At 42.4% G+C, this 27,297-nt stretch overlaps 1 protein-coding gene across 1 annotated transcript in view; it reads right to left on the reverse strand.

The window, feature by feature from the left end:
• The window catches only part of LOC136678457 (neural-cadherin-like), a 176,267-nt gene that overhangs the window by 17,885 nt on the left and 131,085 nt on the right, over window positions 1-27,297 (reverse strand). The window contains exons 24-31 of the mRNA XM_066656510.1: window positions 20,864-20,991; window positions 19,765-19,892; window positions 18,969-19,092; window positions 14,338-14,518; window positions 13,479-13,645; window positions 6,059-6,323; window positions 3,738-3,918; window positions 2,447-2,691 (exon numbers count right to left, since the gene is read on the reverse strand). Of these exons, the coding sequence (XP_066512607.1) occupies window positions 2,447-2,691; window positions 3,738-3,918; window positions 6,059-6,323; window positions 13,479-13,645; window positions 14,338-14,518; window positions 18,969-19,092; window positions 19,765-19,892; window positions 20,864-20,991 (1,419 nt within the window). The remainder of the gene's footprint in view (window positions 1-2,446; window positions 2,692-3,737; window positions 3,919-6,058; window positions 6,324-13,478; window positions 13,646-14,337; window positions 14,519-18,968; window positions 19,093-19,764; window positions 19,893-20,863; window positions 20,992-27,297) is intronic.

Genomic DNA, 27,297 nt, shown 5'->3' on the forward strand with positions numbered 1-27,297 from the left:
GACGGCTATTCAACCTTCATACATCATAAGACCTCTTCCCAGGGTCTGCAACCGCCCCCCCCCCCCACACACACACAAACACTCTCACTCACACACACTCTTTATGTTCCATGCATGAATTCCTCTGCAGACGCAGCCCACAAAACACAGCATGCCACTAATGCATGCTGGAGGACAGCAGAAGCCCAAAACAGACTGACTCATTAAGGTCTTTATTCCCTTTAAAACGGTAATGCATTTTAGAGATTTAAAGCATTTGAAAATAATTATTAGTCTTTGTGATTCCTTTACAACTAAATCCACTTCTGATTTTGAGCATATCTCGCTTTTACTCAGCAGTTCACTGAATAAACGCAATTTCTTAAAAATAAATCGGCACAAAGAATTACAAATATTCTTGATAAAGCCATTTATTACATTCAGGACATAGCTACACTTCTATTAAATATTAGAGATTCTGCTTTCTGGCTTTTTTTTCCTTAAAAAATGCTACATAAAAAATGATAGAAATTGTAAATCAAGCCACATATTTCATTTGTACTTAGAGAAAAACATTTTTTATGATAAAAAATGGATAAAAAAAGTTAACTGCCTGCTTTCTACGAAACAACTCAATAAATAAACACAATTTCATAGAGTTCTAGGCTCTGGCCTTTTTTTTCTTCCCTGGCTCACACTTTATTGCTCACTTGAGAAACGCTGCAGTAAATCCCTCGACTAAACCCACTCTCTCTTATCAGCGCTCAGATCCTCCCAGAATGCCGAGGGCCACATGCCAAAGATGGCCTTGGGCAAGCCAGCGGTGCACAGATGAGAAAAAAAGGAACATGTGCCTCATCGGGCAGTCAGAGTGTCACACAGCAAACTTGCAACGCACACACACGAATACAGAGGATCTCCATTAGGTCCTGCCTTATTCCACACCCTGAGCTTTACCGAGCTAATGCCCTTCTACAGTTTACGATGGTAATATTGGGTCCTCCCTGTCTTAATCCCTTCAGCATTTCATGTAGCTTCTTCTCTGACCCTTATGATCTGCAACACTATTAAAAAAAAATAAGATAAACCCCTTACTGCAGTGAATGGTGCTGTGTCCTGATCTTATGCCTTCTGCCAAGATGTAATTAATTTTTTTTAATATTTCCCTTGATCTAAAGCTTCTCGATGAAGCAGCTTCCAAACATAGGTCAGGGGCAGATGTTCAGTGCCCCAGAAGGGGTGGAAAATAGAAAAGGGATTTCTAAAACAACTTGAGAGTTTAGTAGAATATTTGCGGTCAGGATTATTAAAAAAACCCCAAAAACATTCTATTGGAAAAAGGTAGATTGTTGTATCCTGCTCACCTCTATGGATCTGTCTGGAGACAAGGTCAAACAAAAATGGACATATGGAAATAAAGGCAGAAAATTTCTACACTGCACACTACTTAAGATTCTGTAAGGAGTGAATTTTAGTCTGATTAAAATTCCACCCAAAAGCCCAAGTGCATTGATCTCTATTTCTGACCCAGCTTTGGGTAAACAGCACATTTGGTGCCTACAAATCATGAAATTAACACTTCCAAAAGCTTCAGCAGCTGTGAATGATGAAGGTCGTAACAATTCTACCATCAGTGTAATCTGCAAGTGATTATTTAGCTTCGTGTAAATGGCACCGATGGCTGACTGTTCCCTTAGTCCTCTGATGTAGAAAAGTAAACATGAAATAATGTTTTACAAGCTTTCATCACCAAAACATGGCGTCAAGGGCATGTGCTTCATGTTATCACAGAGTTACGATCCTGATTTCATCTGCATTTGGACCCGTGAGGAGAAGGTCTGTACAGAAACTTACTATAAACTACTTATAGAATATTTCAAGCCACAAAAGTACAGTACATGAAGCTGTCACAGTGAGGTACAATGAGCACGAACAGTACAATGGTCACAGAACAACAGACTCAGAAAAAACATGTAGAATCAAACAAAGGAGAGAACACAATGACAGAAATTACACTGAGACAGACAATCAAATGGAGAATTAACAGCTAATGCCTTACATAACTTTTCCATATGTGGGCATTCATAAACAGATTGGGCAAATAATCGAAAGCTTAAATCAAATACATTTATATAAATTTTAGGTCAGAAATAATAAACATCCCTTCTTTATGAAACAAACCCTCTTGATGTCAAAGTATGTATTCAAATAATACCAAAATAAATGACTCACACTTGAATCGGGTGGAACGGGATGATTCACGATACACTGAATCATTTTCTGAAGAATCATATTCAAAGTGAGTCATCATGAGAACAGAGAGTTACGTTCTCTAATATAAACCCGCGACGGCAATGCGTCAATTTGATTTCTGTCTAAATGTAATCACAAACATGCAGAAAGGCAGGACAGAGACCATGCACTGACTGTCACCAGAGGTAATACAGGACATGCTGTACATAGCTACCTAGGAGTGCCATGAAGCAGATGCATATGGCAAACAGCGAGCTGAAGCTGAGGCCCACATCGTCGCGGTAGATGGCCAGAGTGACCTCGCAGTGCCGGCCACGGTAGCCCTCGGGGCAGTGGCATGTGAATTTGGAGGGCGACTGTGCCACGCAAGTGCCCCTGTGGCACGGGCGGCTGGCACACAGCGTGTACACACAGAACTTGCCCGTGGCGTTGGCCTTGACCATGTGACCCGGGGGGCACCTAGGATTGAATGAGACCAAAACAAACAGATGGACAGGGAATTAATAATCACTGAAAAATTAACGACAGACTGGCAGAGTGCATTATTGGGCATTAGGCTGAAAAGTAGCTTATGTTTACATGGATTATGAGCTAATGTGACTGATTGTTTGCATAAAACACAGGGATTTATTGGATTTATCACCCATTACTTTCGCCATGCTTTAAGGGGTTAACACAAGTTTTGCTGGCAGGCGTACAAGCAGGCATTTCTCATAAAAACATGCCATAAGTGAAATCGTACACATTATGAGGGATAACACAGAATATCCTCAGTCTATAAACCCATGCCCATGTCATGATGTGCTTGTAAATTATTGTGACAATCCTTTGCAAAGCAAATAAGCCCCCACACTGTGTCCAAATCTAATGGATTCCTCTGAATGTCTGGACATGGGACACTGAAACACACTGGGATAATCTCTATGTAGCAGATGGAGCATTGAACAGTATTTAAAACTGTTGTAAATGTGGCTAAATACCAATATGCCTGTGCTATAGAAATGTGTGCACATATATTTATATATTCATAAACACAGACACACACACACACACCCACACACATACACCACAGAAATGTATGACCTCCTGGACTGAGGCCCGTTACTGAGGGTGATAAGTGGTGGAATAAGGATTTTTCCCCAGTAGATAAGAAACATGGTCCCTTTGCACCCCATTCACACATGCATGCACCCACCCACATAGACACTCATGAATGCACATGTACCCACCTACACTCACACACACACACACACACACCATATATTTCTAACCTGCAGTGAGAAGAGTGAGGTTAGAGGCCTGCCACAGTCTGATATTGGCAAATCTACACACAGCCCTAGAGTCTCCTGCATTCAAAGCAGGACTAAGAGGACCCCCTGAAGCTTGTGTGTGTGAGAGAAAATGCTTGCAAAAATGCTAACTTTACAGGAGATGAAAAAACATTCTTAGCTCTAACACAAATTGGCTGTCTACTAATAGCAGGAAAAACTAAATAAAACAGGCACCTGCACTCATGGATCCTCCACAGGTCGACGCAAGTGAACGGGGGAGTGCACTGGTTCCTCCTGCAGGAATCTGAAGAGCAGCCCAGAGTGACCCCCTGAGAGTTGACCACTGACACGCCCTCTTTAGGCTGACCGTCCAGTGGCACATACCTGCCATTCAGCCTCAGGTCCCTCATACAACCTGCCAAAGACAGATAAACATGCACAATGTACATTAGTCATTGCTTCATTCATTCATTCATTATCTGTAACCCTTATCCAGTTCAGGGTCGCGGTGGGTCCAGAACCTACCTGGAATCATTGGGCGCAAGGCGGGAATACACCCTGGAGGGGGCGCCAGTCCTTCACAGGGCAACACACACTCACGCATTCACTCACACACTCACACCTACGGACACTTTTGAGTCGCCAATCCACCTACCAACATGTGTTTTTGGACTGTGGGAGGAAACCGGAGCACCCGGAGGAAACCCACGCAGACACTGGGAGAACACACCAACTCCTCACAGTCACCCAGAGCGAGAATCAAACCCACAACCTCCAGGTCCCTAGAGCTGTGTGACTGCGACACCTACCTGCTGCGCCAACGTGCCGCCCCTCATTGCTCCAGAAAAAGAAAAACAGGAAAGCAAACTATGGTCATTTATCTTGAACTATAATTTCTGGCAGCTCAAAGGACATTAGATACTTTTCATTTGCAAGGAACAGAGTCTCAGAAGTAGCCCCTCTATCAAGAATTATCTTCACAAACCAGAAATTAGAAAGCAGGAGGCATCATGGAATATTAACCAACACACGCCAGACAGAAAGTATTATTTAGTTTCTCATCGGCTTTCTTACACCATTACATTACACACATTCTCTCTCTCTCTCTCTGTCAAACACACACACACACACATCATGCCATGTCCTCTGCTTTTGAGAAAGTTGCTTTTAAAGTCCACTTATTGAACACACACAGCGGATGTTTCTGCCTGAGGCTAAGCTGTCTGACTGCAAGTTGTCAGGCCTGGGGGAGCACTCATCCGCTTCTCATCCTTTCTTCTCCCTCCATCCTTCACGTCATGTGTCATTTCATCCACTCTTCCCTTGTCCATTTCATGCCAGACTTTCAGCGGCGCCACACTTTGCCTCTACAGCGAAGGTGCATTTGGGACCATTATGTATTAATCACCTCTATTAATGTTTCATTGTTTTCAATACAATAGAGTGTAATCAGACAGGGGAGGAGGATTCAAGTATGAATTCCTAACGCACTACAAATCCTTTATAGCGTGCTGCTGCAGAACTTTTGTCCTAGGTAAATCAGTAAGTGCAGCGACTCGGCCTCCAGATCGATCGACATTTAGCCCTGGTGGCCGAAGTGTCAGAGTGGTTCAAAACAGGCCATACGTGACTGAGCTCGGTAACTAATAACTAGATAAAGTAGGGCCACACATACGCAGCGGAGCTACATTCACATCACACGTCTTACTCCTCGCTTCTGGATTGGGTTGGTTGGGCATGTCGGAAAAGTTTGGATCAAACCTTAGATCAAAGACTAGTTACTAATTCATCTGCAGGAGCAGATTGATATGTGACATTTTCTGCAGATTTTAACACAATTTCTATTCATTTGCTTTGACATTTTGGAAAGAACATAACGCAAGGGTCACATTTAACCCCTCCTCCTTCTCTCAAAGCTCCTAAATTCAGTCAATAAGTGTGCTCTCTGTAGAGGAAGTGTATTAATTTTCCCTTTGCGGAGTACATCCGATGTCCATGTGCTTTTCCATCCATCCATCCATTATCTGTAACCGCTTATCCAGTTTAGGGTCGCGGGGGGTCCAGAGCCTACCTGGAATCATTGGGCGCAAGGCGGGAATACACCCTGGAGGGGACGCCAGTCTTTCACGGGCCAACATACACACATTCACTAACACCCTCACACCTACGGACACTTTCGAGTCGCCAATCCACCTGCAACGTGTGTTTTTGGACTGTGGGAGGAAACCGGAGCACCCGGAGGAAACCCACGCAGACACAGGGAGAACACACCAACTCCTCACAGACAGTCACCCGGAGCGGGAATCGAACCTACAACCTCCAGGCCCCTGGAGCTGTGTGACTGCGACACTACCTGCTGCGTCCATGTGCTTTTAAATAATGAAATAGGAGTCAATAATTAATCTAAAATTGTGCATACAACAAATGGACATGAACTGGCAACTCCATTTCACATCCATCAGGTCACAACAAAAGCGCAACACCATGGTCGGTGACCAACATGCTTAAGACGTGCCTGACTACATGCCCTTAAAGAGGAGCTGGTCAATTCCTACCTTGGAAACTCTTGTTGTGTCCAGTCGGGAAAGAACTACCCAGCATGACCACTGAAGGGTCGATGACGATCTCGCGGCTCCGTCCAGGCGATCCCGTTATCTCCCGCCTCCCCCCACCACCATCCACCCGCAGGTTCATCTCGTTGTCATGACGATCGAGGTACACTTCATGCCACTCGCCATTGTCCAGGCGATGAGAGGGCATGGTCAAGTTGAAATCTCCATCACCGAGATTATAGAAAACTGCTAACAATCCCTGAAATATCTAAGAGCGGGGGAGTGAGAGAGAGAGAGAGAGAGAGAGAGAGAAAAGAGAAGAGAAAGACAATTAAACAGAGCAAGACATGAGAAAAATGGAAATGAAAGAAGGAGAAAGAAAAAAACAGAAAAGAAGTGTTAAACACATTTAAATATTTCCGCTAAGCGTACTTGTCTGTAGTTGTTACCTGCAGACAAGGCAGAAAACAAACAGCTTGAGCTACTGGACCGAAAAGGACTCTGAGATGAACACAGAGAAAGAGGGAAATGTGATGAAAGACAGAGCAAGGAACAGTGAGAAAAGATGGAAGCAAAAAGGTTGCAGTGCGGCAGGAAGCCATCAGAGAGGGCTGTAATCAGGCAAGAGAAAAGATCTGATAAGGCCCTGCCTCACACTAACGGAATTAAACATACCACCCCTTTAATTGGAAACACTGGGACCAGGGAATTCAATACACTGTCAGTTTAGGCTGCCATTGTCTGCTCTGGCTGCAAGACACACTCCCTGCTGCCCTTCTGCAGGTCTTTCTGCGTCGCTTTATTTGTTCAGCTAGTTCTGCAAAGAAAATGACCTTGGTTTCAAACCTTTCATTAAAACTGTAGCATAAATTGATCAAAATGGCGTTTTATATATAACACACCAGTGATAAAAGCGCTGTTTAACCACTCTTACATTTGCATTTTTAACTGAGAGATGCACTATATGCATAGCGAGGTGATCCTATATGTCATGCATTAACAGCAGCTACTCCTTGGTAAATGCTTTACACTGAAAAAGAAATACTACTGCAGCTCATAGCTCATCCAATATCTATTCAACACATGTCTGGCGTGAATATTTGGCATTAGGCCTGGTGACCTAGAATGCTCCAGAGCATCCAGCTCTATGCATTAATGTTTTTTCTATCGAGATTTTACAAGCTATGAATGTGCAAATGAAAACTTCAGACAGAAATTGTTCGCCAGTTTCTGAATTCTGAATGTCCATAAATGTTTGGATACATAGTGTATGTCTATGCTTCATTATTGCTGGACCTAGAACAGGCATATGCGCTCACCGACTGACTACCTGACACCTAAAGTTGAGTAGGAAATGTTAATTCAGCCGTATTTCACAGAGAGAACTTAAGGTGGCGCTACACCATCTGTTGTTAGTTCAGCCATATTTCACATTCTAGTTAATGAATTAAATTAGGAACCGTTCGGAGGTGACCAGAGGTCCTCTTTTCACAAGTACTCTTTTTGGGACCTAAAAAATGCATGTTCAAATATTCAAGGGGTCAGAGAGTTAAGAGCTGAATTGGGACACGGTCGCGTCCCTGACTTTCTGATGAATAAATTAAATCTGCACGGCTTTTTGTTTAAATTTACACGAAAGTGGACAAAAGCTCTGGATTTTTAAAGTCAGAACACCAGAGCGAGGTGTTACTCAAAATAAACGAGGCTGTGGATTAGTTACAGCACTCTTTTATCAGTCAGACCTTATAGAAATATAAATCAGTAATAAATAGCTAGTTCCCAGCGAAATATCTTTGTTATATATCTTTATATATCAAAATTTCTATTCTGCTGCTGTGCATTAGATATGAAACCTCTTGTATACACTTTGAATACCATCTGTTTGATTTCAAATACCTCCAACGAAAGACTAGAGATGAGCTCAATCCATTTGGTCTTTTACTTTTTGCTTGATTATATTTACAAAAATACTCATATTCACCATTAGTTTCTTACTTTCCAAAGAAAATACAATAATTATCGAATAAAGACATTAATTCATTCATTCATTCATTCATTGTCTGTAAACTCTTATCCAGTTCAGGGTCACAGTAGGTCTGAAGCCTACCTGGAATCACTGGGCGCAAGGCAGGAACACATCCTGGAGGGGGCGCCAGTCCCAACACCTACAAACATGCGTTTTTGGACCGTGGGAGGAAACCGGAGCACCCGGAGAAAACCCACACGGACACAGGGAGAACACAACAAACTCCTCACAGACAGTCACCTGGAGGAAACCCACACAGACACAGGGAGAACACACCACACTCCTCACAGACAGTCACCTGGAGGAAACCCACACAGACACAGAGAGAACACACCACACTCCTCACAGACAGTCACCCGGAGGAAACCCACACAGACACAGGGAGAACACACCACACTCCTCACAGACAGTCACCCGGAGGAAACCCACACAGACACAGAGAGAACACACCACACTCCTCACAGACAGTCACCCGGAGGAAACCCACACAGACACAGGAAGAACACACCACACTCCTCACAGACAGTCACCCGGAGGAAACCCACACAGACACAGGGAGAACACACCACATTCCTCACAGACAGTCACCCGGAGGAAACCCACACAGACACAGGGAGAACACACCACATTCCTCACAGACAGTCACCCGGAGGAAACCCACACAGACACAGGGAGAACACACCAAACTCCTCACAGACAGTTACTCGGAGGAAACCCACACAGACACAGGGAGAACACACCACACTCCTCACAGACAGTCACCCGGAGGAAACCCACACAGACACAGGGAGAACACACCACATTCCTCACAGACAGTCACCCGGAGGAAACCCACACGGACACAGGGAGAACACACCAACTCCTCACAGACAGTCAGTCACTCGGAGCAAGGCTTGAACCAATGACCCCAGGACCCTGGAGCTGTGTGACTGTAACACTACCTGCTGCACCACGGTGTCACCCACTAATAAAGACAGTTTTGAGCAAATTTTCCCCCAAATTCTATATGTTTCAGAGCAGAAAGTAGGCAGGTTTACAACAAACTGTCAAAATTTAGAGATTTTTAAAGCCAGAACACCAGAGCGAGGTGTTACTCAAAATAAACAAGGCTGTGGATTAGTTACAGCACTCTTTTATCAGTCAGACCCTTATAGAAATATAAATCAGTAATAAATAGCTAGTTCCCAGCGATGCCCTGTTCCTTTATCAAGTGTAGATTGCTTCGTTGATAAAATGTTAAGGTGCTTGGTTTTGGAAACAAGTAACAAACACATTTTATAGATTATTACTTGTTATTGTTGTAAACAAAGACATTGATATGAAGCAGCAAAGCTTCTCCAAACCTTCCAATGACAAGGGGATGTATTTTGGGCTTCCCCTTATATTTGAAAATCCAGAAACACCTCTGTGACAATGGCTATATGGCTAATGGCTAACGTAGGCTTGCCTAGTTTCTCTTTGTTTAATTACAAAAATGACACATAATTATCTTAGCGAGGGACACCATGGACTTCTAAGGGTTAAAAACTATGCTTTAAGTTATGACTAAACCGTGGATAAAACCACCAAGCCTCAACCATTTCTTGTATTAAGCACATCCTTTCAAACTATTTCAACAGGAGTTTACCCTTCAGACTTCCTTCTAGTTTTATCTCCATTTTTATGACAAACAAAATAAAAAAAAAGTGATTTGCTAAGGAGAGAAATAAGGTGTGTGACCGCGTGTGCGGTGATGTGTACAGTATGAGTGTGAGCACGAGTGTGTGTGTATTAGCAGGGCATCTATTTAAGTGCAGCTCAACCTTCATTTCCGTTTCACAAGCCCGCTGCACGACTCCCAGCGAGCATAATTTAGCCTCCTGCATTTAAAATCCCAGCCTTTTTGTTATGACGTGAGCACCAGAGTCAAACAACGCGGCAGAGCCTGGAGGCATTTAGGTAGTCTTGCATTAAAATAAAACAAAGTAATGATAGGTCGTGGCCACTGTAAAAATAAACAAGACAGACCTCGCTGAACTCCTCACCTCTTCCCACTCTCTTGCATATGGCTTGCCTTTACTAGTCTACTAGAGGAACCCTGAGAAAACACACACAAACAAGTATGTCATCCTTCCTCCAGGCTCTGTTTGCAGTGCGGGGGATCCAGCTTCAAGGTCTGATAATGCACTATTAATTACAGCATTAGTATATATTATATTTAGCCCTCAGCATGAAGGCATTTTACCAGGCTCACCGCACATTCATGATGGTCCTGATTTTCCCACCAATTAAAGATGAAGTGGCTTTTGGTTGCTTTCTCACCCTGGGTGGCGGGGTCTCATCTGGAACATTCCTACCATGCAGCACAAGCTAACCCCAGCCCCCTGAGGTACAGGCTCTGTAGCCTCCCTGTACGGAGCAGCTAGAAATAGAGGTGTGCACCACAGGTGAAACAGAGAGGGGGTGGGGGTCATCATAACAACAGGTGCAGGGATGTAATGAGACCCCTGGACTATACATCAGTGGCTTGTGGAAATTTCTATTCTGCTGCTGTGCATTAGATATGAAAGCTCTTGTATACACTTTGAATACCATCTGTTTGATTTCTGAGATGAGCTCAATCCATTTGATCTTTTACTTTTTGCTTGATTATATTTACAAAAATACTCATATTCACCATTAGTTTCTTACTTTCCAAACAAAATACAATAATTATCGAATATAGACATTCATTAATTAATTAATTCATTCATTATCTGTAACCGCTTATCCAGTTCAGGGTCGCAGTGGGTCCGAAACCTACCTGGAATAACTGGGCGCAAGGCAGGAACACAACCTGGAGGGGGCGCCACCTGGAGGAAACCCACACAGAAACAGGGAGAACACGCCACACTCCTCACAGACAGTCACCCGGAGGAAACCCACGCAGACACAGGGAGAACACACCACACTCCTCACAGACAGTCACCCGGAGGAAACCCACGCAGACACAGAGAGAACACACCACACTCCTCACAGACAGTCACCCGGAGGAAACCCACGCAGACACAGGGAGAACACACCACACTCCTCACAGACAGTCACCCGGAGAAAACCCACACAGACACAGGGAGAACACACCACACTCCTCACAGACAGTCACCCGGAGGAAACCTACGCAGACACAGAGAGAACACACCACACTCCTCACAGACAGTCACCCGGAGGAAACCCACGCAGACACAGAGAGAACACACCACACTCCTCACAGACAGTCACCCGGAGGAAACCCATGCAGACACAGAGAGAACACACCACACTCCTCACAGACAGTCAGGGTGACCCTAGGACCCTGAAGTTGTGTGACTGCGACACTACCTGCTGCGCCACTGTGTCACCCACCAATAAAGACAGTTTTGAACGATTTTTTCCCCCAGATTCTGTATGTTTCAGCGCAGAAAGTAGGTAGGTTTACAACAAACTGTCAAAATCTAGAAATTTTAAATTATTTTGGTTTTAATGAAATTAGCAATTCTGTTTCATGTTCAACGATGAAAAAAAAAAACATGCTGAACTATTTATGGTCTTACACCACAGGAAGCAACATATCTAAAAACAACTCTTGTTTTCACCACTATAGTCAAGTAGCTTGTAAGGTCTGTGCCAAGATTGTTTTAGATAGCAGTTAGCAGTAAATAAAACATCAAATGTTTGCAGTACTTCTCTTCAAATTACACAAAAACACACATTTTCGGGAAAATTTCAGGACCAGACAAGGTGTGTCAATATTCTCAATAATACATGTCTTCCAAGCAGTTGCTCTGGCCCAGCTTGCCCCAAAATATGCAGCGAGCAAGCAACAACAAACAGTAACAAACAACAAAAGGTGGTTTGGGCTCATAGGCAAGGCCCAAACTCAGGCACATTTCCCAACACTCATCCATCTTTAAGGCTGGAGACTCAGAATCAAACACGATTTCAATACTCACACTTCGAGTCCCAGCGTGCCCCATCAGCGTCAACAAGAACACACCCAGTTTTTTTTTGTTTTGTCTCATCTTGATTGAGGGATGACTAATGCTACAGCACCTTGCTGGAATTACCTGCTGAGGCTCTGTGGTTTAATCCAATAGATCAGTGAACGCTAAATAGGCAGCGGCACATCACATCAATTAGCAGAGTTGCTGGGGTAATTGACAGCGGAGCAGTAGGAGAGAGAGCCCTTTCTGCATTTATGATGAGAGCACTATCGTCTGCACCATCGCGGCAGGATGCTTAATAAAAGAGAAAAAGGAGACGGAGGAGCCTCACATGAGTCACATTGTGGAGCGGTAATGAAATCTGTAGCCTGCCACTGGAGAGAATATATGATATCTCACTGCCTGCCGGAAAGACAATCCTAATGCATCCCACAAATAAATCAACACAGATTTACATAAGTCAGAGAAAGAATAAGAGGGAGAGAGACAGGCAGACAGACAGACAGACAGAGAGAGAGAGAGCAAAAGGCAAGGGAATAGTACATAGCAAGGGAGAAGGAATGCGAAAAAGTGGAGAAATTAAAGGGACAAAGAAGGGAGAGAAGGAAAGCAAAAAGGTGAAAAACAGTAAACAGCGAGATATGAAAAAAGAGGTGAAGATAAAATGGGATAAAAACAGTCAAAGCGGAGAAAACATATGAAATGAAGGAAGGCAAGAGGGAGACTGAGAAGTAGGAAGTGAGAGAAATAAACAGATACAGAGACAGAGACAGAAAAAGTGGCAATCAGTAATCCAAACACATCATCTTGAGACAGGTGTTTGGAAAAGCAAAAACAAAATCTGGCAAAACACGCAGGCCTCGGAGCTAGGGTTCGGCACGAATTCTGCAGGTAAAAAAACTCATTCAGAGAAAGGCATACTAATGTCTGTGATTAAACACCCAACACCCCACCACCCCACACACACACACAGGCTGTTCCGATGTTTGTGAGTCCAGCAGATGTACCACTGCTGAGGAGCAAATAATCATTCTATTTCTCCAATAAACACTTCTTTAAAAATACTACAATGACACTAGCAGCAGACCATCAGTTAAAACACCAGTTCAACATAAAGAGCCAGCGTGAAACATCATGCACTGACTCGAACGAAGAGCTAAAATACAGAGTGAGTTTGAAAGACAAAGAAAGAATAAACGTAGACGCTTAACACACTTGGGGAGGCATGAAAAACAATAGTTCCCCCAACAATAAGCACAGCAGATATGAGGTCAGGAGAAAAATGATAGTTTTCAGGGAGTCGGAGAGGGAGGGATTGAAAGTGAGGAAGAGAATGTAGATATAAAAAGACAGACAAACAGAAAGACAGCGAGAGCGACTGAAAAAAGAGAGGGTGAGAAGGAGAGGCATGTGACTTAAACCTGGAGGTATGGAATGTATTAATATAGTGATTCCTCACCTCTAGTCTGACGTATTCATTCTGTTGTGCTGACAGAAGGCTGAGGATGGAGCTGCTGTGTTTCCGGGTTCGGATCAGAACCTGAACCTGCATGTGTCTGGCTGGGAGTGGACCCGAGAGCTGATAATGAACATGACTCCGACCGTCAAAAGAATACTCCGGCACCTCTGTCGATCACACACACAAACGCACATTGATTGCTGATGACAAAAATGTTTAAAAGCATTCTGATTAGATGCTGTACTTTATCAAACTTCATAGGATTCAACACAATTAAAATGGCCCTGGCTAACGATGAATGTAGTAAAGGGGACTTATACATTTCACAACAGATGAATGAGAGTCTGAAACATGTACCTGCACAGTAAGTGGACTTTATGTGTGTTCAACTACAGATTAAGACTTCTGTAACTGCAGTTCTTGCTGAACTCAATCTCAGCATTTGTTAGTGATTCCAAATGTTTGAACCTGAGCAAAGTTCAGGAATTGGAGCATGCTTCATGTTGTTTTCTGAGAAGATGTGTTCTGGGTGTTACATAAACAGAAACCTAGTGTAATGGCTCAAAACCGTTCAAAATTTGTCAGATCAGTGCCAGATTTGTGTTTCTGCGAAAGCGCTGTGTTGGCTGCTAACACTTTCTCCTCCTACACACGGCACATTCAAAGCCACTGTATTGACTCCTACGGTAAAAAAAGGCCTTCTGCTGACATTCACAGACGTACTCATGTTTCCTCATAGATTTACACATCCATTCACCAGCATCTCTCAATATTGGAGATTTAATATCATGCCAACCTTCGCTGCTGCTCTGCTTAGGTGGCATGTGTGCCAGTGTTTGAGTCGGTGGGATCCCCTTACCCCGTTCACACTGATGCCCGCTGTACCCGGCAATGCACTGGCAGCTAAAAGAGCCCCATTCGCCGTGGCAACGGCCCCTGGTGCCACAGGAGGGAAAGCCCATGTTCACGCAGCTGCTGTCCGTCATCAGACAGCCAGGACTACTGCCTGAGGAATCAGCTGGAGAGCCCAGATCATACAACTGAGGAAGAAAGAAACAAAAAAGTTGTTGGTTTCGCAGCGATGTTCAAAAGGGAAGACATAAAGAAAGAAAATATTGTAACTGAAATGGTACCCTAACTATGGAAAAAAATCATTTTTAAAAAGTCACCAATTTTTATGTTTCATTCATTTGCAAGTTGCTATCTCAATATTTCGAGATACTTTATCATTATTGTTGAGATACTAAGTCAATATATTGTGATACTATCTCATTATTTTGAGAAATCATCTCTTTATTTTAGATAATGAGTCAATATTTTGAGATCTCAAAATAATGAGTTACTATCTCAATATATTGACTTATTATCTCAAAATAATGAGATATTAACATAATATATTGACTTAGTATCTAAAAATAATGAGACCCTATCTCAATATATTTACTTATTATCTCAAAATAATGAGACATTATCACAATATATTAACTTAGTATCCCAAAATATGGAGATACTATCTCAATATATTTACTTATTATCTCAAAATAATGAGACATCATCACAATATTTTGAATTAGTATCTCAAAATATTGACTTACTATCTCAAAATAATGAGATAGAATCTCATTATTGAGACAGCAACTTGCATATTAAGAAAAAATAAAAATGGGTGCCTTTCTAATAATTATTTTATGTGGCAATAACAGGCTTCCATACCTAACAGATACTGATCTGTCCTAGCGCTGTCAGAAAAAAACAGTACTATACGTTGTGAATGCTGATCCAAACAATGTAAACCTGGACTCAAGGTCTAACGGGTTACCGTAAATAAATGTTTAATACATTGTTTTAATAAATAAACATATTTTCCCCAAACTGCAGTAGAAGTGTAGGCCAGTTACACTACCACTACAACTGTACCCCTCCAGCTCCCCTCCATGGCTTTTAAAAATCACAAATATTTTTCAGACACAGCACTAAAACTAAAGTATACAAAGAATGAGATTGTGATTAATGATTTTAATCATTTAATATCCATATATAAATTAGCCATGTCATACATCACTTTTGATGACATTAGATGAGATAAATACGCAAACAGATTAGCCTTACTTAATGACTTAATGGTTACTGAAATGCTTGTTTACTAAATTGTTTGGTTTATGATTGATTTAATAAGGCAATCTATAATCTTGACTTTTTATACCAAATGTTTGACACACAACAGGAAAATCTGAAAACAAAATTTAAAGAATAAAGGAAAAGCTATACGTTGGGAAAGAAATACATGAAATATATATTTGTAAAGATATTAGACTACTTCAAAATAATCAATTATCTTTTCAAAATATGCATTTATTGCTTTTTTTCTTATTTTACATTTGCAACATACACCTTTTGAATCTTCTTGAATTCCTCAATTAAAACTCATGTTGTATCTTTGAGGACCTTTAAGTATATGTTTACCTCTTTTTTACCTGGATCTAATTTTTCTGACAGTGACAAACATGAGATAGTCTTTGAAGGAAGAAAGGAACAAAGATATTGAGACAGCAATGACGTGCAACAGTGTGATTTAAAGTGGCAAGCGCAGCCTGGCCTTGAGAAGAAGAAAGGTATTTGAGTAAGTGCCCTTCAATCTGTTTACGAGCTGCCCATTATGCAGTCTGCCTCCTGGAAATGACCGCAGTGGTGGGCAGCAGCGGCAGAGCTGCAGGCACATTAAAGAGCCGGCTTGCAGGGCCACAATGAAAGGACAAAAGAACCTTGAGGCCTTCGGTTCCCTTCACGGCGGTGCATCCCACACGGCGATTAAGATGTCCAATCTCTGCTTTTATGAGGGGGCTCCCTGTTCATCTGCGTCTGTGTCTCATAAACACAAACGCTGCAGAGCTCTGAGTCTGAGCACAGCGTGGATTCTGTCCCATCCAGAAGTGAAACTCTGCTGAAGTGAGTGAGTGTGTGCACTGCTGAAGAGAGTCATGTGCTTATAGGTGTATCACAGGGGTAAGGAACCTTTCATAGACATAATAGACCTGAGCAATAGGGGGTGGCTCATTTAATAGACATCTAATTCAGTCCCTTTCACTTTTGTGACATCAAAATATTAGGAAAATATGTGTAATTGTTCACAAAAAATAGGGAAATAGGGATAAAATATAATTCAAATTTCAATCATGCCTAAATTTAAATGCCAGTTAAATTTATACATTAATTTAATGTTTTTAACTGTATAAAATCTAACACATGTTCAATATTGAGCATATATTTTATTATTAATTTATTTATCTTCTTTAATCACATCCTTATCAGGATTGTGGAGCCTAAGAAAAATATTTGGGAGTGAAGCAGGAACTCAGCGTGGACAGTGTGCCAGTCCATTCTCACATTCAACATTCCAGGTGACACAGTGCTGCAACAGGTAATGCAGCTGTACCACAGCTCCCAAGCCCTGGGGTTGTTGAAACTCTGCCTCGGGTCACTGTGAAGAATTTGAGGTGTTCTTCCTGTGTCTGCGTAGGTTTCCTTTGGGTGCTTCAGTTTCCACCCACAATTCAAAAACACATGCTGGTAGGTGGATTGTTTATTCAAAGGTGTCCATGTGAGTGTGGTGTCCTGTAATGGACTGGCAACCTGTACAGTGTGGGTTCCTGCCGTGTGCCCAGGGATTCTAGGTAGGCTCCGGACCCACCATCCACCCTGAACTGGATAAAGCGGTTACAGAAAATGAATGAATGAATGTATTTTTGGGGGTGGGGGATAGAATAATCTCATTTCAAATGTTATTATAGATGTTAAAAAATTTCAAAATAATGCTCGTGTTTAAATTCCGATTTCTTTTAGTATGATTCTACTTCCACGTACGACTACAGTACATTTAATTGCTTTAAAAGTTCTGTAAAAGTGCAATGGGATGATGAGAAAGAGAGGTCCCTGTAGAGTTTACAACACATAGGACCCATAGAAAAGGGCTACTGAAGAAGAAATGGAAAAGAGGAGATTCACAAACAGAAACCGTTAAATTCAGTGTCCCATCCCCATCCTCTCACCCACAGCCTGGGCGTTTGACCTGTCCCATGCTCCAGCTGGTCTCACGCTTCAGTAAATGCGCTGAATATTTCCACGCCTCTGTTTCCATGTATGGAGCATGAATGTTGCATGTAGTGGGTTGTTGGTACTGCAGGCCAGTGGAGGAGTGTTTTAGCGTCAAGGACCGTTAGCATCCGGAACCACTGAGTCACGAAAAGCAGCACAAAAACCCGTCCACCGTAGCCAACCCAGCCGCCTGCAGCTAGACTTTACAGCAGGGCTGCATAAGTGTTATTTGGCACTGATGACCTATTAATGTCCACCCCACAACCGGCCCAAGGTGTGGAAGCTCAGTCCTCAGACGGGAAATTTAGCATATAAATATTTTATGAGCCATATGAGGTACAGCAGCAGCGCTGACAGTAAATGAATATAGTTAAGCCCATCTTTTTATCTGTAAAAAAGGCTTCAATAATGTTGTATGGGAGAGGAAACTGCAAATACACAACAGTTTTTAGTTTTGGAAGATAATGGAAACTTGGATCTTGTTTTTTATTAACACTATTAATTTTTAACACTTGTAATAAATAAAATAAGAATATTTCTTCAAATGTGTGCGAATGTAATGTAATGCAAATTAATGCAGTTACTGTGTGAGTATATTTGCGCTCAAACAAATTTTAACCAGCACTTTAAATCATATACCCACTCAGCTAATGATAATCTGCTGCACTACTGTACACACAGGACACTTTCAAATTCTCTCCAAACTCATCCCGAGATGTGGAAGCTCAGCACAATAAAGAACTTTCTTTTAGAGCATAAATACTACATGATTCATTTGAGGTACATCAGCAGCACTGACACTGGACGTGTGTGTTTTAGTTCCTCTGTTTATCTATGAAAGCCTGTAAGGGTTGAATAAGCAAGTGTTGAATATTACAAAGCAACTAAAAGCTGCAACCATACATAAAACAGATTGTACTGCCATTCTCAGACAAATAGCTTTTCGAAGATGCTGCTATGTGCAGCATTTGAGTACTGTTTTTTTGTTTGTTTGTTTGTTTTATTCAACATCTCTACTAAGCAAAATGCATCTTTGTAAAGTGCAATTTCATGTTTATTACCTTTGAGATTGCACTTAATTTAGTCAATGGAACAAAAGCAGGAAAGACTTTTGTATTGTTGCTCAAGCTAAACTTTTCAAATTTGTACTTTAGCATGCACACACATTAGGAACAATATTTTATGGCCCTTTCATAAACTTACTGGGAAGACCAGCACTTAATCAATATAATAGGTCTTGTGTAGTGAATACAGATTGAGCTACAAACTGAGCCTCTTTGTGCTTCTTCATAACGACCAAGCTACTACTCCACAAGTTGAAATTTACAGTATAATCTAGTGTCAAGAGTTTGACCGTGCTTATTTAAAACGCTGCTGTGTTTTGTGTGGAGCCTTCACCTTGCTGTCAACGACGAGGTTGCGGATGCAGCCGGTGAAGTGCTTGTGCTGGAGCTGGGGGTAGATGTAGGGCACGTTCTCATTGACCCCTCCCAGTTGAAGTACCTGGGTCACGTTCAGATGCCTGTGGACAGATCAGACTGAATTAAAGTGGCTGTCCAACAGTTAATCAGCGGGTCCACTCAATGAGCATTAATACCCACTGAAAACAGCACTGGATTGATTGGTGGTTATAGAGTGCTCCTTCTCATCTGTGGATGCACTCAATCAATCACTCAACCTTTTAACCCTAATCCCTAATGTGATTATCAGGAAATCGATATGCCATCGCATCGATAGTTTACAAGGAAACATTAAATACTTCATTGATCAGCCACATCACGCGGGAAATCGCTAATGTGCACCACCCGCAAAAGGGTTGCTGTTTAAAATGCAGCGATAAGAGAGCTCTCGGGTTCTCAGCTTTCATGCTGGGGCACTGTCTTCATGCCCTTGAGCAAGGTACTGCACCACATGCTCCTCCAGGGCAGCTACAAAACGAAGTCCCTGCCAAACGCAAATCACTGGCCACCCCCACACACCTCAGGCAACCGCGTGAATGAGATGCACCCACTGTACTTTCTCAGCAGAGGGATTCATTTAAAAAACTATTTTTTTACTTCAAATCACTTTGTTGTTTTCTGAACAAGTAAATTACACCAAATTACAAAAACAAATAAATAAATAAATATATATCACTTATTTTATTCAGATGAATACAACCTGAGACTGAAAATGACGCAGTCATTTTTCTTACCTGTCTAGGTTTGGAGTGACCCCTGTCACTTCACAGGAAGTGTGGTCCTCAGTGGTCAACCAGCTGCCTACACCCTCCATCTCCATAACTGTGGCTCCTGTGCAGCGGTCCAGAGTAAAACGCACATCCTAAGGAAAGCATCACACATGCTCAGTGTATATACCACAACACTTAACTTAAGGATGAAGTTTCAATTTGCACTTGACAAAAGGCTCATTCACTTTCCATCCTGTCTGCTCTTCAGTGAAGAACTTCTAAGCCCCTTTTATAGCTACAATGTCAGCACTCAACCTGAGGATGTTCAGCTTCTTTCCACTCCTAAAAGACAATGATTCACCACCAGGCTATAATCATTGTCCAGAAATATGAATATCTCTAATATCTCTAGAATGACATTTCACATGATGAAGAAACAAAGGAACTGAAAAAAAAGAACCCACTTTTTTATGGACAGTGACATGCTTTTCATTCATTTTAAAAATGCAATCAGAGACATGGTGAATTTGGCACAATGCAGTCGTTCTCTCAAACATCTATCTGTTGGACGGGACAAGCCACAGTACAATTAAACTCAAGGCATGTCAAACAGACAGTGGCAAGAATCTGCAATATTCCACAAGTAGCTGGTGGGCTGCTAGAATGCTATGTGCACTGGAAAGTGAATATTATAAATTGTAATTTGGTAAGAGGCCCTCGGGTGGTCTTCTCCAGCGTGGCACAGACCACTGCAGTTTTGCTGACGGAGACGATGCTGCTGAAGGAGACACTGCTTAAAATGTTTTTCCATGTGCTCTATGACAATTGCTCTGGCAGATTTTCAGTGCATATCAGCACCCATCTCTCACTCTCTCTCACACACACAAACACACACACACAAAGATCCTGCACACCAATACAAACCAGTTTTATTTCAAAGCAGTTTATAAAAGTGCTGAACTTCAGGCCAGAAACTAAATGTTAGCGAAAGACACAGAGAGTGTGGGGTGCTGGGCCGGAGGGATGCAGGTGAAAGGTTAGATTATGTAGTGGGGTGAGTGTGGGGAGGGAAGGTGTGGGGTTTGGCGGGAAACCCTGCTGCTACCCACACACACACACCCACCTTGCTGTTGCTTCTCACGTCCAGTCTGTGCCACCGTCTGTCCGCCACATTCACGTTGCCCGGCAACTGCAGGACCAGAGTGCCTGAGCCGTGGTTTATCTTCAGGGTGGGAGTACCGTCGATCAGTTCTGAGAAGGAGAAGATTGTGGGGAGGTGGGGGGGGGCAGAAAGTAAAACATCTTCATAAGTCTTCAAACACCAGCAGGAGTCAAACAAGTACACAAACACTGAGGAGCAGCAACTCAACTTTGCACTGACCAAACACAAGCAACTAATTCCTCTCCTTTACCCTGAACCCTGCACACTCAGCATCTAAGAACTCTAAGACGTTAAAGGGGCCTTCTGGCCTAAACGTATTAATTAATACATGATGTGTTGTTATTTGATGCATTATGTATTACTTTACCATGAAGCATAGCATCCCTAAACCCCACAGGCTTGGCTGAAATTACAATTTCATATTGTTTCTGAGTGCTTGACCATTGCAGTGCCAATCAGAAAGAGCAGAGAGAGAGAGAGAAAGAGAGAGAGATAGAGAGAGAGAGAGAGAGAGAGAGAGAGAGAAAGAGAGAGAGAGGGGTGTATCTTGTACATATTAACATGTTATTCTCAGTGAGAAACAGTCACAAAAGTCGAGTAAACATGCGTTCAAGGCCAACAACTCAACATTTCAGCTGAGATGAGCCATTTTTACAGAAGTTAACATGGCAGAACATGTCATGATTTGTTTGTGTGTGTGTGAGGCCTGTAATGGAGGAAATAAGAGCTGAAATGACTGTCAGGTTAAAGTGCAGAGTATCATCTTTAGGGGTTGGGAGTCTGCATTTATATCTTTAATGTGAAGCCACATTGAGATCACTGGCTTTTCTAACAGCAGCTTCATTAATGTGGTCTTCATTTCAAACGGAATGTAAGAGTCAGTAAATCCAATAACTGAGAATGAAATAAGCATACGCCAGTTAAAAACTGACTGCAGATTAATCTAAATGGGATTATAATGGTTAAACTCCATTGCCACTTCATGAATAGATTTATGTCCAAAAAACAAACCTTTCAAATATGTTTCAATATTTCAAACTCAACACCTGCGTACGTTTTACAGAGGTGAATTCGTAATGACGAAGCCTGCAATAGAGAGCATTCTTGTAGACTGTTGAAGGCCACAGCAACGGGAACTAAAGATTTCTTTTTAAACCATGAAAATGTTGAAAAGATCAAGAACATTCTCCTGCATGTAGGCACCAGATAAAATAGAGAAATACACTGACATTTACGGCCACTATTTTAAACCAGAAAAATGGAAAGATTGCAATTTACGTTACAGTTTATTCAAAAGTACATAAAAAGCATGGTGTCCAGGGAGTTTGGCTTATGGAGGGGTGAGATGCCAATTAACATGCAGCAAAGTCGTGGAAAAGAAGCAGCTGTTCATGATCCAAATCAAGAACATCTAACAACCTGCATTAGATCTCACTAATGTCGTCATGGTTTAAAAACCCACGAATCCTGAAATCACAGAAATGTTCTGATATCAAGTCTAGTGCTTTTGGAGAAAAGTTAGTCACAGTTGTAAATCTGGAGGGGGTATTCATTCATTCATTATCTGTAACCGCTTATCCAGTTCAGGGTCACGGTGGGTCCAGAGCCTACCTGGAATCATTGGGCGCAAAGCAGGAATACACCCTGGAGGGGGCACCAGTCCTTCACAGGGCAACACAGACACACACACTCACACCTACGGACAATTTTGAGTTGCCAATCCACCTACCAACGTGTGTTTTTGGACTGTGGGAGGAAACCGGAGCACCCGGAGGAAACCCACGTGGACACAGGGAGAACACACCACACTCCTCACAGACAGTCACCCGGAGCGGGAATTGAACCCACAACCTCCAGGTCCCTGGAGCTGTGTGACTGCGACACCTACCTGCTGCGCCCCCGTGCCACCTGGAGGGGGTATTGATCCCCGTAATTTTAGAAGAAATATCGGAAGAGCAGGTTTCCATAAACCTTTGACCATATAGTGCCTATTAATAAGAAACAGCAAACTTGCTCTACAGGGTCCTACCACTTCATAAACACTCCTGAATTTCAGCCAAGTTTCACAATATAGGCCACAGAGGTAGATAACCCAACAGAGGCCTTGGTAATTATGATCATATTTTCTTCCAGTATACAAGAACAAACATATTAAGGAAAGTTCGCTTTCATCTGGGCTATTCGATTGGCAAATTAAAAATTAATGATGCAATGGAAACTCCCCCAGGCTTTAAACTGTCAGATAGGATGCTCAGTTTGCAAGAGCCTTCTCCTCTCACTGATTCTGCATTAATCAGTTTGGCCTCAAACAAGTAGCTGTGTCCATTTCGCCCTTGATATCCATAGCAACTCACGCACTGCTTCTTGAAGCCTTTGTCTCAGTCTCCCTTTTGCTGAAGATTTCTTTTCATCAAAGAGTTCGCTTTCAGAGATCTTTAGTTAGTTGTTTGGGAAGGCTTGTCGGCCTGTGGCTCTACTGTGTGAGCTGATGTAGATCTGAGAGCCCTTTTCTGAGTGTAATCTTTGGCACTGGCACAGTGGCAGAGGTCAGCCAAATCATGATAAAGCCATCAGGACAAGAGGCCTGTGCCGAACACATCCCCCGTCTTCATTAACTCATTCAATCACTGGCTAGTGGTGGAATTTGTCCAGCTAATTCCCTCCCCGAGGAATCCCAGTCCACTGCCCTGCATCGGAATTAGCGCTAATTGACTTATGGATTCTGTCTCCAAGCCATCTCCACTGTCACTCTGTTATCCCCTGCCTTTCATAACCTGTCTCTTTTTATTTCACATATTTATCTAACTGTCTTTGAAGGATTGTTACTTGCTCTGACCCTCCTTCTAGCAGAGTATAGTGCAATAGAATGCTATGTCCTGCATCTGGTACCTGTCTAGAGCTCATAACATCTGAATCTTGATTTGAATTAGATGTCAGGAATGTGAACTTAAAATAAATGGTACACTTAAAATGTATTAGTAATGATGAGAAAGAAAGGGGTTCCTGTGTTATACGTAAAAACATCAGCTTTCCTATAAATGAATATAAATACACCTTTACACATGCTGAATGAAAATATATCATACATTAATGTTAAACTGTGACGCAGCAGGTAGTGTCACAGTCACACAGCTCCAGGGGCCTGGAGATTGTGGGTTTGAATCCCGCTCTGGGTGACTGTCTGTGAGGAGTGTGGTGTGTTCTCTCTGTGTCTGCATGTGTTTCCTCTGGGTGACTATCTGTGAGGAGTTTGGTGTGTTCTCTCTGTGTCTGCATGTGTTTCCTCCAGGTGACTGTCTGTGAGGAGTGTGGTGTGTTCTCCATGTGCCTGCGTGGGTTTCCTCCGGGTGACTGTCTGTGACGAGTGTGGTGTGTTCTCCCTGTGCCTGCGTGGGTTTCCTCCAGGTGACTGTGTGTGAGGAGTGTGGTGTGTTCTCCCTGTGTCCGCGTGGGTTTCCTCCGGGTGCTCCGGTTTCCTCCCACAGTCCAAAAACACACGTTGGTAGGTGGACTGGCGACTCAAAAGTGTCCATAAGCCATAGGTGTGAGTGTGTGAGTGACTGTGTGTGTGTGTGTCTGTGTCGCCCTGTGAAGGACTGGCGCCCCCTCCAGGGTGTATTCCCGCCTTGTGCCCAATGATTCCAGGTAGGCTCTGGACCCACCGCGACCCTGAACTGGATAAGGGTTACAGAAAATGAATGAATGAATGTTAAACTTTATTAAACCTAGCTGAGGAGATTATGATGAGGAACAAGGCTGGTGAACAACACTGACTGAACATGTTTAGAGGAGCTGGGCACTGTATACCACTGGAGCAGGCAGATATCGAAATACTCCTGGATATCTACAGGTCTTTGGGAGAAATAACTCATGGTAAAAAAAATATCATGTCTCAAAAAAAAAAAAAAAGTTAAAATTAACTACGTTACTCTGAGACAAAGTGTTGAAGTGTTGCTAGGGATATTATTATTATTATTATTATTACTATTGCAACACTGTTTATTAATTTGGCCAAACAAGAGATGAAGAGTATGAACGCTCATTTAAATTAAAGAACCATTTTGATGTTGTGTCATGACATGCATCAGAAAAAATCTACTCAGAAAAATGAACTGGAGCCTAGAGTGAGGGAGAGTGAGATAAAGCATATTAGTTCTCAATTTAATAAAATTGTTGTGTTTGGTTAGACCAGAGATATAGAGGAGCATCCAGGTTAAGAGGAAGACAGAGAAGGAACCAACAGGCCGATGTCCAGTAGAGCGAGCCTGAACAGCCTGCTATTCGCTGGAGGTGAGATTCTGTCAGCTTGGTTTGTTGGCTTGAGTGAAGTTGGGGCTTTGTGAATGGACTATGAAGAGAGGAAGTCGGTCTCAGCTCATCTTTTGAGCTAAAGTGGCCTTTGATGTTGTCTCGCGCTTTGTTTTGTTTTGTTTAGTTTATTTTCTCGGATTCTTTAAAGCTTTGAGTAAGTGTGTTTGGAAGTCACTCAGGGTCAGTAATGCTGAACACCCAGAGGAGGAGCCATTTCAAAAGAGAAACCTTAGAGAACACCCGGTCCCTCACACACACACACACACACTTTATTTTTGTCTGAAAGTGCTGTCGTAGTCACTGTACCTGTCCAGTGTCTGACCCTTCACTGACTGAGGTTAGGGCATTTCCTGTCAAAGCTAATGTGACATTTTGGAATGAGTGGAGATAGGGATGAATAGTGAAAAGGGGAAAGAAGAGAGAGAGAGAAACAGATGGAAAGTAATATGGACAAGAAGAAAAAGACTGAAAGAAAGCCTGTAAAACAGAAAGAAATAAAACTGAAATATCTATTCAAATTAAATAAGCTGTAAACCAGGGCCCAAATCTTAACAACACTAAATGTTTTTGGGATTAAGAAAATTGTTTAATTAAAAGTTTAATTTGTAATTAGGAAATGCAACCACCTTTTAAGATTGAACTATGTAGCTTTGGCAAAAATAACCTGTTATAGGTAAAGACTGGAAAAGCTAAATAAATCAACTTATTATCTTTTATTTGTGGATAATGGGGACATTTCTGTTGTTGTTTTTTGAGGCTAAGAAGTAAATAAATGATATTAAACCGCTATTGAGAATGAAAGCTGGACAAAGGGCTTAAGTATCTGAATTAAGCACAGTTTATACATTGCTTAATACACAAAATTAATTTTAAACATTGTCAGTAACCCCGTATTGCACTGTATAGAGTATGTGGTGCTGCAGTGTGGCCACTGCTCTATGTGTGGATGGTTGTGGGTCATATGGCCCTCCTGCGGCTCGGCTGCTAAACGTCTCATGCTGAAAACAGTTGTATGCATCCTGCACTCGGCTGCTACATGCTTTTGCACTTAGCCACGGTGTGCACGTCATGCTGAATGGCCACGGCTTTCCTCTCCTCATCCCTAATTCATGCCGGCCTCCCTTCGACATCGCGGCGCATTAATCCCTGTGTCAGCTTGGGTGGGAAGTGGAGGGGAGGGTAATTTGACCCCTCAAAAAAGTGTTTCCTCTCTTAAACATGAAAAATGGCCTCTTTCACTTGGGCGCATGGGACAGCTATAGCAAACAGCTGGCATATGGGCTAAGCAAATAGCATTACGAATCAGTCAGCATATACAAATCAGCGCCATATCAGGGGTAGTGTGTGTGTGTGTGTGTGTGTGTGTGTGTATGCAGTTTTTCCCTCCCCTACATGGGAAAAGGGCCTGAAATACTGTGAGTTGAAAGTGATATTTGAAACCTAGCGTAGCAGTTAAAGTCTGAAGGGATTGGCTAAGAAGCAAGTTTCTGCAAACTGACCGTAATGCTTGTGTCACACTCGGCTTGTAACTGTATACACCCCCCACCCTTGCTTTCATCTGCCAGACATTTCCCTCCAAAGCCTCTCTGGGTGTGTGATGAGTGTTTGTGTGTATGTATACATACATATACACCCATAATAATCAGCGTTAATATTAAAAATATTCCTTGTTTCTATGCTCATTGTCCATTTTATCAGTCCTACTGAATATAGTCGTATAGATGCACTTTATAATTCTACAATTTCAAAATCTACATATTTTACCAGCACTCTTTTTCCATGTTCTTCAATAATAAAGACACACACAAGTCCACCAAGGTATGATTCAGGTGGTGGATCATTCTCAACAATGCAGAGACACTGACATAGCAGTGTGTGTTTTACTGTGTGATGCACTCAAGGGTATCAGATATAACAGTGTTGCTGGAGTTTATTCCCCCAACCAAATAATTCATCCAACAGCTTCCTGTTAGTAGAGCCTTGTAACCTTTGATGAACTACAGGTTCTTCACAACACAAACGTTGCAGCAACAGATGAGCTGCAGTCACTGACTTCATTTCTACAAGATTGCCCAACAAGCTAC

This window comes from Hoplias malabaricus, chromosome Y, assembly GCF_029633855.1.
Source record: "Hoplias malabaricus isolate fHopMal1 chromosome Y, fHopMal1.hap1, whole genome shotgun sequence".
Lineage (NCBI taxonomy): Eukaryota > Metazoa > Chordata > Actinopteri > Characiformes > Erythrinidae > Hoplias > Hoplias malabaricus.